The 12601-nt window shown below is 47.3% G+C and overlaps 1 protein-coding gene across 2 annotated transcripts in view; it reads left to right on the top strand.

The window, feature by feature from the left end:
- Positions 1-1719: 1719 nt before the first annotated feature.
- MTHFD1 (methylenetetrahydrofolate dehydrogenase, cyclohydrolase and formyltetrahydrofolate synthetase 1) overlaps positions 1720-12601 on the top strand; it is a 75441-nt gene continuing 64559 nt past the window's right edge. Inside the window, exon 1 of one of the 2 annotated variants that reach the window (XM_075926399.1) lies at positions 1720-2021. In XM_075926399.1, the coding sequence (XP_075782514.1) occupies positions 1981-2021 (41 nt within the window). In that variant the 5' untranslated portion in view covers positions 1720-1980. Of the gene's footprint in view, positions 2022-6423; positions 6554-12601 lie in introns of those variants that run through there. The other variant, XM_075926400.1, reaches the window with a different exon arrangement.

Raw genomic sequence — 12601 nt, forward strand, 5'->3', positions numbered from 1 at the left:
GACAGATGATGTGGGAAAAGCTGAAGTACTCAATGCTTTCTTTGCCTCTGTCTTCATGGACAAGGTCAGCTCCCAGACAAATGCACTAGGCAACGCAGTATGGGAAAGAGGTGGACTGCCCTTGGTGGGGAAAGAACAAGTTAGGAACTATTTAGAAAAGCTAAACATACAGAAATCCATGGGTCCAGATTTAATGCATCCGAGCACACTGAGGGAGTTGGCAACTGTCATTGTGGAGCCTTTGACCATTATCTCTGAAAACTCTTGGAGATTGGAATAGATCCCGGATGACTGGAAAAAGGCAAATTTAGTGTCCATCTTTAAAAAGAGGAAGAAGGACAATCCAGGGAACTACAGACCGGTCAACCTTACCTCAGTCCCCGGAAAAATCATGGAGGGGATCCTCAAGGAATCCATTTTGAAGCACTTGGAAGAGGGGAAAGTGATCAGAAATAGTGGATTCATGAAGGGCAAGTCTTGCCTGACCAATCTGATTAGCTCCTATGATAGGTAACTGGCTCTGTGGATATGGGAAAGTCAGTGGATGTGATATACCTTGACTTTAGCAAAGCTTTTGATACCGTTTCCCACAGTATTCTTGCCAGCAAGTTAAGGGAGTATGGATTGGATAAATGGACTGTAAGATGGTAGAAAGCTGGCTAGACTGTCGGGCCCAACGGGTAGTGATCAATGGCTTGATGTCAGGTTGGTGGTCAGTTTATAGCTGAGTGCGCCAAGGATCGGTTCTAGGACCGGTTTTGTTCAACATCTTTAATGACCTGGATGAGAGGATGGACTGGATGGAAGGAAGGGGGGGGGGGGGGGTAGAAGGAAGGGGGGCAGGAAGCAGAACTGGGGGGGGGGAGGAGGATAAGGGTGCAGCCACTGGCTCCAGCCAGAGTCCAACAGGCCATGCCCCTGGCAGGCACTCCCTCCAGTTGCTAGTAGAAACTGGGCAAAAACCAGAGGTTCCCAGCTGGGAGGCGGGGCCACAATTGACACTGGGAGCCTCTGGTTGTGTGCAGAAACCGGGTGGGGGCTGGGAGTCCCAGCCACTGCCCCTGCCACACCACGCCCTGCTTTTGCACGCAACCACAGGGCTCCCAGCCAGGGGTGGCCCATGAGCCTAGGCAAACTAGGCAGTTGCCTAGAGCGCCGCTGGCCTAGGTGCCTGATCATGACATCATGGGGCGCCAGGGCACGCCATGATGTCGCAGCCATTGATGAACATGCAGGAGGGGGCGCAGATTGTGCAGCCCGCCGGGGGAGGGGGGGGGCAGCTGCCACAACCGGCCTCAGGCCGCTCCTGCTCCCGGCACCAACCACAGCCCTGTCTCCCAGTCACTCTCCCGCCCCCTCCAGGCTTCCGTCTGGCATCCAGCCAGAAATTCAGAAAATACCAGATATTGCACCTGTCTGGTATTTTCTGAATTTTTCTACTGGACAGAGGGCGCAAATACCAGACTGTGTGGTAGAAAACTGGACACCTGATAACCCTACAGTATGGCAATCCTGCACTGCATTTTACCACAGTGCATTGTACTGGGCCCCTCTCACCTCCAAGGCTCAGGAGGGGACAGGCCCATAAAGAGGTGCAGCAACCCCTGCCTACGGTGAGTTTGGTTCCTGCCACAGGATTATCCATTGGTTAGCTGTGCAGAGACGGGGGCTAGGCAGGCCTGCCCCCAAGGCGCCTCCCAGGCCCAGCGCCGGAAGGACAGGCCCGACACTGCCGCGCGCTCCTTGCAGCTCCCCGGGGGCAGGTGTAGCCGGGTTCTGCAGCGCGCGCTCCCCCTCCCCGAGCCCGGCAGCATGGGCGGGCGCGTGGCCTCGGGAGGCCTATGAGCGAGCGCGGCGAAGTCGGCGGGTCCCGCCCCGTCCGTGCAGCGGGCGCGCAAGCCTGGGCCACGCGGGGCGCGCCTGGCATACACCATCGGAGCCTTGGGGAGCGCGGCGGCGGCGGGCGCCCGGGCGGTCACCATGCCGGCTGCGCAGGTCATCTGCGGCAAAGCAGCCTCCGCGTACGTACCCCGGGGCCGCCGGGGGGGGTTCCGCGCTGCAGCAGCAGCGTCCCTGGGAGGCACGTCTGGGTTGCCCGCTGCAGCCCGGCCCTCCTGAGCCAGGCCAGCCAGGCATTGCTGCTTCTCCTCCCGGCTCGCCGGGGCTTGGGGCGTCCTGCTCCCGCGCCCCGCTGGCGGAGCCTCTGGGCACCCCCCCCCCCCCCGGCTCAGCCGTGCAGCGCAGTGGGGACAGGAGGCGCTAACCCTTGCCTCTTGGCCTGGCCCAGCCACGGGACGGAGCCTGGGAAAGCGGACCCGGCAGGGAGCGCCGCGTCTCAGAGCCGGGTCTGGAGCGGGACCCCTCTGCTGTTATTTCTAGCTCCAGGGGCCGGCCCTGCCAGCTAAGTCTGTTGAACCAGACTCCTCGTGTTCGCGGGGGGGGGGGGGGGGAGTGTTAGATGTTAATGTGAGGGGGAGGGGTGAAGGGTGCTTTGGAATCGCCCCTTGAAATGTGCTGCCCAAGGGCAAACTTCTGGCCGGGGATTTGTAAAAAGTGTTGGACAGTCTTGAGCCGTGTAGTGCTGCATAGAGCACTACAAGGCCTGCATAGTGGGGATGGTTTCTGGTAAATTATCCCCCCTCCCTTCCCATGCCCATTGGCTGTCTCTCTTGGCTTGGCTGGGCTGCTGCTGTGCTCTAGCCATTGATTAGGGATGTACAATCCTGCTTAAAATGTTAACAGTTTAACTGTATGGTTAATCAGTTAACCGGCCCCTTGTGCTGTGGATGGGGGGCACTGGAGCAGCCCACTGCTTGTGTTGGGCCTAGCCTCGCTGGAGCATGTGGGTGGGGGCTGCTCTGGCCAGGCGGCAGTTCACTGGTTACCCATTTGCATCCCTACCACTGATGCTAAACCTAACATGGTGACAACTGGTACCTTGTGCTGTTCTCCCCCCAAATGTTTAATCTGCTTTTTGTTTTTTGTGACATATTTGGATTGTAAGCACTGGTGTGTGGGTGGGTGGAACAGCCATACTGGGTCACACCAAAGGTCCATCTAGCCCAGCATTCTGTCTTCCTATAATGGCCAATGCCGGCTACCCAAGAGTGAATGAACAGAACACGTGATCATCAAGGGATCCATCCCCTGTCGCCCATTCTCAGCTTGGCACACAGTAGAGCCTGATGAAGTGCATCCTAGAATATTCAAGGAGCTGATACAGGAGATGTGTGAGCCATTAGCTATCCTCTTTGAAAAATCATGGAATATGGGAGAGATTCCAGAAGACTGGAAAAGGGCAAATACAGTGTCCATCTATAAAGTGGGGAATAAGGATAACCCAGAAAACTGTAGACTAGTCAGTTTACCAGCTATGCCAGGAAAGATAATGGAGCAAATAATTAAGGAATCAGTTTGCAAACATCTAGATGATAAGGTGATAAGCAACAGTCACGGAGTAAGTTTATAAAGTTTGCAGTTGATACCAAATTGGAAGGAGTTGAAAGTGCTTTGGATGATTATAATTCAAAATTACCTAGACAAACTGGAGAAATAGTCTGAGGTAAATAAGATGTAATTCAAATGCCAAGTATTCCATTTAGGAAAAAGAACACACAAAATGGGAAATCATTATCTAGGAAGGAGTACAGTAGAAAGGGGTTTCTATTGATTAGTTGATAAGGAGTAGGGGGGTACTCGCTATACCTGCTGCATGTCTGCATGGTCCGCTCTTGCTACATTTCAAAGGCAGGGGCATGAGCCATGACAGCTGATTCCTGGCTTCCTGGTCTCCTACTGTGCCTCTTCCTCCCTTGTCTCCCTGCACAGATGGTGCTTGGGGGAACTAGCTTTTAAGTCGACTCCCCGCAAGCACCAGTTCCTGCTCCCCCCCTTGCTGCCTTTGATAAAGGCATCAAGGAGGGGAACCAGTCAGTTGAGTAATGACTTAAGTATATGCTTATCGGGTAGTTATCAGGTAGTTGACTATTCAACTACTTGCTTATATCCCTCATGCATACTGTACATACTATGTATGTGCAGTGTCTACCACAATGGGCTCTGTAAGTGCAATACATAGAATGATCTTGCTGGATTTGACCTGGAGTTATAGGGTCCATAGGTTCATAAATTTTGAGACCAGAATAGACAGAGCTCTTGTATGGCACAGTCCATAGAACTTCTTCAAAATAATTCATGCAGCATATCTTTTAGAAAAATATTCCAGTCCTTATTTACTTGAAGATTGTTCCATCAAGGAGAATGCACTCTGACCTTTAGTAAGTTGTTCCAGTGATTAATTATTCTTGACTTTAAAAAATTTACACTTTATTGCTGATTTTAATTTGTCTAGCTTTAGTTTCCAGGCATTTCTCTAGTAGACCGAAATGGTGTTATTAATTACTAAATATTTGTTTCCCATGAACATAATTATAATCTATAATCAAGTTACCCCATAGTCTTCTCTTTATTACGCTAAATAGACTCAAGGAGCACATTTTCTAATCATTTAATTAGTCATGTGGCTCTTCTCTAAACTGTCTCAAATGGCTCTTACCAGATTTAGACTGCAGCGCTGCAGTTTATCAACTAATCATGTACTTGATGCAAATCGTATCGAGTACACGATTGGTCTCTCTTTAACAACCTTAGTAATAGAAATGTAGCCGTGTTAGTCCTGTATTTTGCTTCAGCTACACCAGACTATGTAGCACTTTAAAGACTAACAAGATGGTTTATTAGATGATGAGCTTTCGTGGGCCAGACCCACTTTCTCAGATCAAATAGTGGAAGAAAATAGTCACAACCATATATACCAAACGATACAATTAAAAAAAAATGAACACATATGAAAAGGACAAATCACATTTCAGAACAGGAGGGGGATGCAGGGGGGGGAGGAAGGAAGGAAGGTAAGTGTGAATTAATTATATTAGAGGTGGGGAGAGTTAGATGTCTGTGAGCTAATGGTATTAGAGGTGATAATTGGGGAAGCTATCTTGGTAATGGGTAAGATAAGTGTCCGTCTGCTATGTACAAACATCTCAGACACTTCGCCAAAGGATTAATGCCCACAAAACAGATCTCAGACAAGATCACAAAGAAAAAACAGTTTCTTGCCATTTCAACCAGAAAGGACACTCTCTCAATGACTTAACCACCTGCATTCTGCTACAAAGACCTTTTACATCTGCACTTGAAAGGGAATCCTCTGAACTGTCATTCATGTTAAAATTCGACACTCTCCGGGAAGGAATGAACAAAGACTCAAACTATCTTACCCATTACCAAGATAGCTTCCCCAATTATCACCTCTAATACCATTAGCTCACAGACATCTAACTCTCCCCACCTCTAATATAATTAATTCACAGTCACTTTCCTTCCTTCCTTCCTCCCCCCACCCTGCATCCCCCTCCTGTTCTGAAATGTGATTTGTCCTTTTCATATGTGTTCATTTTTTTTAATTGTATTGTTTGGTATATATGGTTGTGACTATTTTCTTCCACTATTTGATCTGAGGAAGTGGGTCTGGCCCACGAAAGCTCATCATCTAATAAACCATCTTGTTAGTCTTTAAAGTGCTACATAGTCCTGTATTTTGCTTTAACAACCTTAGTATCAGTCCTTATACTGAGGTAAGTCATCTGCCTAAATGTTTGAAAGGTGAAATCCCTTCTTGGTTTCAAAAATTCCCCTCTGCTTCTAGGTCCCTTTCTGAATTTCAATAGGTGGAAAATGTAGGTTTATGCAAGACTATTTTTATCTTTAGTTTGCTTTCTTCCTTTATCTTTTGTCTGTCTTACTATTGCTAAATATACAAGTGGAATGAAAGAGCTAAATGTTCTCCCTTACTACTTTAAAAGTTTAGTACTAAACCTAAACTAAGTAGTGTTTACCTCTTCAAAGGGCTGTAACATACTAGCTCTATTTTAAAGTTGTGGAATCCAAGACACAGTTGCTTAAGTCAAACATTACCTCTGATCTGGAGTAGGGATGTAAGTGTGATTAGTCGACTATCTGATAAGCATATACTCAACTAGTGACTCAACTAGTCATTTCTCCTTGCTGCCTCTATCAGAGAGAAGCAGCAATGAGGAGGAGCAGGAGCCGGTGCTGGGGGGAGCCAGCTTAAAAGCCAGTTCCCCTCAGCACTGTCTCCGGGGGGACGCAGGGGCACAGTGGGGAACTGGTGGTGATTCTACCTTTGAAATGTAGCCAGAGTGACCCTGTGCTCCCTGCAGCTCTTCTGCCTTTGAAATTTAGCAGGAGCTGGTGGGGCTCTTCCTACATTTCAAAGGCGGAGGTGCCCTTATCGATTAATTGAATAGTCGATGCAGATTCCGTCAACTATTCGATTAGTTGATTAATCTAAATTTAACATCCTTAATCTGGAGTGAAACTTTGGGCCTGATTTTTTTCCAGGTGCTATGCTGTTGCAGCTCCCATTTGCTGGGATTGGAATTGGGTATGAAATTAGGCCAAAAGCGTCTTGAGTTGAGCATCCAAAATCAGACACTACTTCAGAAAATGTTGACATACGGAACATATCTAAGTGAGTCATTTGCAGATTTGGAACTTTGCATCATGGTTACGGTCCTCTGAAAGTCTACGTTTTCAGAATTTTACACTTAATGCCTTCATAATCTAGTGGTAAAACTGAGGAGGTTTGCATGTTGTTACTGCTGCAGACTGCTCTTACCTTTGGCACAGAAACTGGTCCTGAATTGTAGCAGATCCTCATGGACAATAATAATTGCAGCATTAAATTGATTTAGATGTCTCTAAAAAGAGTGGAGTATTGAAAATAATTCTGCTGGTGTCTAGTTTGATACAATGGGTATACGTATTTTTTCCCCTGTGTACATTAACTGTAGTTATAATACAGTATTTATTTTAAAGACAAAACCTGCTACAGTTTGGACTTCTCTGGTCCGGCACCCTCAGGACTAGGGATGGTAAGAGGTGGGTAATTCATCAATTGTGTAGTTAATAGAATTTTTATCGACTACATGATTAGTAGACAGGGAAAGTTAACCCCCGCTGCGGCTCTGCAGTTTAAATGTAGTAAGAGCGAGGTGGGCAGGCAATGGTGGTAGGTCCCAGACCTGGCATAAGCCAAGACTGAGTCGGGCTTGCTCAGTCCCAGCTCTCATTGGGTCCAGCAGCCCCTGTCTGCTGCAGTCCGGCCTGGCCACAAACAGAGGCTGCTCTGGTAGTAGCTCCTGTCCATGGGGATCCCAGATCCCCAGTTTATTTTTGTCTCAGTGGCAACTAGGCTGAAATCAGGACCCTGCACTGTCAGCTGCTGTACAGACACCTAGCAAGAGGTACTTCTTCCTTAAGAGCTTACAATCTACATAGAAAAGGCAGACAAGTGTTGTAGAAAGAATGATTCCCATTGTACCGATGGTAAACTAAAGTATAGAAATAGTTGGCCAGGGTTACACAGGAGATTTGTAGCAGAGATGGGAACTCCTGAATCATTGTACAGTGCCTCACTACAGGAGCTACCCTCTTAACCAATGCCAAACAAGAAAAAAAAAAAAGTCCTTTTTGTCATAGCTCAAACTTTTCACTCCTATAGTCCATTAGTACAGTAACACAAAGGCAAGGGTTTTTATTTGGAGTTACTGATTTTTCTAACCACATAGTTGTTACTGAATTCTTCTTTATGTTTTGCAGTTAAAGTCCTGGCTGTTCACACCAAATAACCAAGCCACTTGTCCCAGCTCAGCCATCGGTAGCGTTTCACAGATTGTAAGGCCAGAAGGTCAGACGATTTGATCTGGTTTGACCTGTATATCACAGGCCATAGAATTTAATCGAGTTAGCCATGTACTGAGCCCAGTAATTTGTGCTGGTTTTACTGTGTGACATGTGTTTGGCTAGAGTCTAGGGCGGGGGTGGCCAACCCTCTTAACAAAGAAAGCCAAAACAGTGGCAGAAAAAATGCAAAGAGCCGCACTAGAATTGTCAAGCAAAAAGACATTCCCCCCACCACCACCCCCCGGAACAGAATTGTCGAGCAAAAAAAAAATTAAAAAGAAGGTTGCCCCTTTAAGACGGCTGCTATCTTGTGCTCCATTTTTAAAGCCTTGCAGCTCTAACCCGGTAAGCACGGAGGGGAGCCGGCGGGGAGTGAGGGCTGTTTGCGGGGACACAGGAGCGGCTTCTTGAGCCGCACTTTTGGGGGGCAAGAGCCGCATGCAGCTCCCGAGCTACGGGTTGGCCACGGCTGATCTAGAGATACTCAACTCTGGAAGCCCCAGGGGCCACAAAGATACTCTCAGCACATGCTGAGGGCGGCAACTTAAGTGTGGTTGCATATACATGCAAATATACGCAAATAGCTTCTTTCACATTGAATACATGAATACCAAGCACTGCCCACAATGTCCTGGTGCTCCTAGCACCTCTTCCCTGGGTACTAGAAACATGGACACCTCATACCTGTCTGTTGTGTGTTCCCAGTGGAAGCCATGTTCGAAGGATCCCACCCATGTGCCACATATTGAACCCCATGTAAACCCAAACCGCACTGCGGGCTGCAAACAAACAAGATGCAGGCCACATTTGAGTAGCCCTGGGCTAGACTGTATTTTCCAGAAAGGCATCCAGTCTTGATGTGATGGCATCAAGATATGGAAAATATGCCACTTCCTTAGTAATTTGTACCACTGATCATCACCCTTACAAGAGAGAGAAGGAGGGTAAGATAATGTTTTATTGGACCAACTTCAAAAGTTATTACCTCACCCACTGTGCCTCTTTAATATCCTGGAACCAGTACGGCTATTACAACACTGCCAGTTACTCTGTCCTTTTATTTTGTCTAGGTTTAAAGCTACGTGTATATGGGGCAACTGGTCCTCTTAACTAGCCTAGGAAAAGAATGGAAAAGAGCAAATCACCCTGCCACGTTTTATAAATGGGTTTCTAGCCTAATTGATTTTCCAGCAGTGGTATTGCAAATAATTCAGGTTGTACATGAAAACAACTCTCCTCTCTCCCATGTTCTCTACTCTTGCCATGAGTGTGGTCAAATGTAGCAAAACCAGTAGAAAACATTGTAGGGTGGATGGGATCAGATTTTAGCTAGAACTTTTCAAATGAAGGAGGTTGTGGAAAGTTGCTCCATATCTTGTTACTTTCTCTCTCTGAAGCCTGTAAAGAAATGTTATAACCAAGGATGTTAAATATTGATTGATTGAATAGTTGATGCATTTTGTCCTAGGGCTGTTGCTACATTTCAAAGGCGAAAGCATGTATGAAGCCCGGGATCAGCTGGGGATTCCGGCTGATCCCGGGCTCCACAGCGCTGCTGCTTTGAAATGCTCTGAGGAGCCTGACACTGAGGTCCCTGCAGCGTTTCAAAGTGGCAGTGCTGCATAGAGCCTGGGATCTAGCCCCAAGTTCCCCGTGGTGCTGCGGCTTTGAAGTACCCCCCCGCCCCCACTTGCTGCCTCTTTCTGATAGAGGCAGCAAGGAGGGGGAACAACTAGTTTTAGTCCTTCACATCCCTAGTTATAATGAAGAATTATGATCACACTTGACAATGAGACAAAGTTCAGGAATGAAAGTCTCTTGGGGCAATCAAAACATTCGATCTCAGGCCCAGTAAATGCCTGTCAGTAGAAAAAAGATGTGTGGGTGTGGGGTTTTTTTTTCCCCCAGGATTTTCTTACAGCTGTCAATGATTATTTATATATAAGGAACTCAGTTCTATCATAGCTTGCAAAGTCAGGATTTTGTCTAGTGGGGTGTGTGTGTGTGGTAGTCACATGGTTTCTGTAATGTCATGGCTTTATGCTTTTATCAGAGAAATAATGCATTTGGAGGCCAGTCAAATATTTGCAGACTAGGAGAATCAGATGACAGCTGCACAATTCTACTTTTAGTGGAAGATCCTAGGTACAGTGAATGTGCAAAGGGTGAGGTGAAAGTTAAAAGAACACTCAACTCAGTTTTTAAAAAAGTTGAAGTAAATTAGTTTCAGGTGCTATAACTACCCTGCAATCCACCTCCCAATTATTTTGGTTTTAGAATAGCATTTTCTTCTTTTTAAATGTCTTTATCTTCATGCTTGCTGTGTGAAAGACCCACTGTTACTACTATCAAGAGAGAAATCCAGCTAATTATTCTCAAAGTGCTGGCAAAAGCACAAAGGAAATTTAAATATTTTGTTAGGTTTAGTAATTTTAAGTTTTACTTGTAACCAGTTACGCTATGGCTACACTACAAGCTTTTTCTAGAAGAGAAAATGCAAATAGAGTGCTCATTTGCATACATTGTGCTCATTTGCATTTTCTCTTCCTATCCTTTTTGCAGAAGAGGTTTTTGGAGAGGGAGAGGCATAAGATCTTGCTCAAAAGGGGCTTTTTTTTGCACCAAACGGAAGTGGCTACATTGCTTCTTTTTGCGCAAAAACCCCTTGCGTAAAAAGCATCGGCAGAAAATATGCTAATGACATCACAACTCATGCTAAAGAGTCCCTCGTTAGCATATTGTCTGCCGCAAAAACTTGCAGTGTAGATAGAGCCTATTAGGAGACAGGATACCGGGTTAGATGGACCGTTGGCCTGACCCATTTAGGCCATTTTATGTTCTTAGGACAGGTCTACACCGAGGGAGACATTTGATTTTAAGATTTGCAACTCTGACTACAAGAATAGATTGTGGAGTCAACATACCTTAAATTGAATGTCTGCAGCAGCCACGCTGAGGGAGGTTGACAAGAGAAACTCTCCTGTCAACTTCCCTTGCTCCTCACAACCCCACGGATTACCTGAGTCAACAGGGTCACCATCAGGGTTTGATTTAGTGGGTCCTTACTAAACCCACTAAATTGAACCATGGAGCATTGATCTCCAGGTAATTATAGGCAAGGCCTCAGTTAGGTATACAGGCAGTCCCCGGGTTACGTACAAGATAGGGACTGTAGGTTTGTTCTTAAGTTGAATTTGTATGTAAGTCGGAACTGGTATATATTGTAGGGGAAACTCTAGCCAAACATTTCTCCAGAGCTCAGTTTTATTCTCCCACCTCACTTCCCTTAGTCCTTTATTCTCAAGCTGAGGTGTCTGCTGAGAAAAGCCGCTCCGCGTCTCCCTGGTGTGCGGGGGAGGGGGGGGCGCTAGCTTCGCGTCTCCCTGGTCTGCTGGGGGGAAGCAGCTAGTGTGGGGTTGCCTCACCCCATTTGTAAGTAGGGATTCGATGTAAGTCGGATCCATGTAACCCGGGGACTGCCTGTACTGTCCTGTTTCAAATTCATTGCTAGGTTTTACTGCAGTATGTGGAGGAAGGACACATGGGCTGTAGAATTGCCCTACTTTAAACAATAAATAATAGCTAATAAGGGGAATGGGAATAGTATTTTAAAAACACCTGTGGGTAGTGTCACGGCTCACAGGTCATGCCCAGGCTCAGCCCATCCATCCTCTCCAGTGCGGCAGCCTTTTCTCAGGGAGCTCACTCCATTCCAGCAGCAGTATGACAGCCCTTTCTCAGGGAGTCCACTCCAGTGCAGTAACCCTCTCTTGCGGTGCCCAGTCTCACCTGAGAGGGTCCACCCCCTGCCTCCAGGACAGCGCCTCTCAGGGCTGTCAGGCTGCCTGCTTCCACCGTGAGCCCCCTCGAGGGGTCCACTCCCTCTGGATCCCCGGGGCCTCCACTCCCACAGGGAATAGTGCCCCCCTGTTCTCTAGACCAGAGTGACTCAGCCAGCACAAAACAGGAGGGCTCATTGAGCTTTGAGCGCAGCAAAGGATCTCTGACCTGTAGACCTGGGCCCTCAGCCCCACACGTCCATCTCCTCTGCAGCTAGGTGAGTCCTGCCTGTTCTGCTCTCTGTCCGGAACAGTCCCACAGTCTGCCAGCAGTCTCCAATATCCCCAGCAACAGCCCCTCCCCTGCCCATTGTCTTCTCTCCAGGTAACAGGGTTGCCTGGGCCCCTCTCTTCTCCACCTCTCCACTCCTCCGTCCAATGTTCTCCTCTTGCGGAGACCAGCTGGGTCAGTCGCCGGGGTCTCCCCTCTGCAGCCCATTGTCTGTCATCTGGCCGGAACCGGTTGTGTCCTCTGAGCTGGGTTGGCCTGTCACCAGTCTTTGGGACTCCACTTGTGGGCTGTTCTCTGAAACTCCCTCCCCCTTGTCACATTAAACCAGTAACATGCGGGCACTGAGTGCCCCCGTTGCATACAGCCCCCCCTTTTCACTCCTCCAAACTCCCCACTTCCTCACAGATAGTAACTAATAGAAGTTTTAGTTGGTATATTGAAATACTTCGCTGGAATGAAGGTGCTCTGAATATAATTCGTAACAAATGCTCAAAACTAATTTCCTTAGTCATTCTCTGTTGGAATCACTCTGGACTAGGGCTCATAATTTGTGCTGGAAATCACTTCAAAACTCAAGCTTTACCTACCCTGAATTTGTTCTGAAAATCTCCTACATGTGTTAAAAATGCTGTCTGGAAGTACAGCTATCATGTTTAATCCTGTTCAGAGCAGATCTAAGTGACACAATGGTTGTTCTATGCTCATAATCAACAAAATGGGGAATCTTCAGAAAAGGCCAGTTGTAGAGAGAGCCTGGATTACT

The sequence above is a fragment of the Pelodiscus sinensis genome, chromosome 4, assembly GCF_049634645.1.
Source record: "Pelodiscus sinensis isolate JC-2024 chromosome 4, ASM4963464v1, whole genome shotgun sequence".
Taxonomy (NCBI): Eukaryota; Metazoa; Chordata; order Testudines; family Trionychidae; genus Pelodiscus; species Pelodiscus sinensis.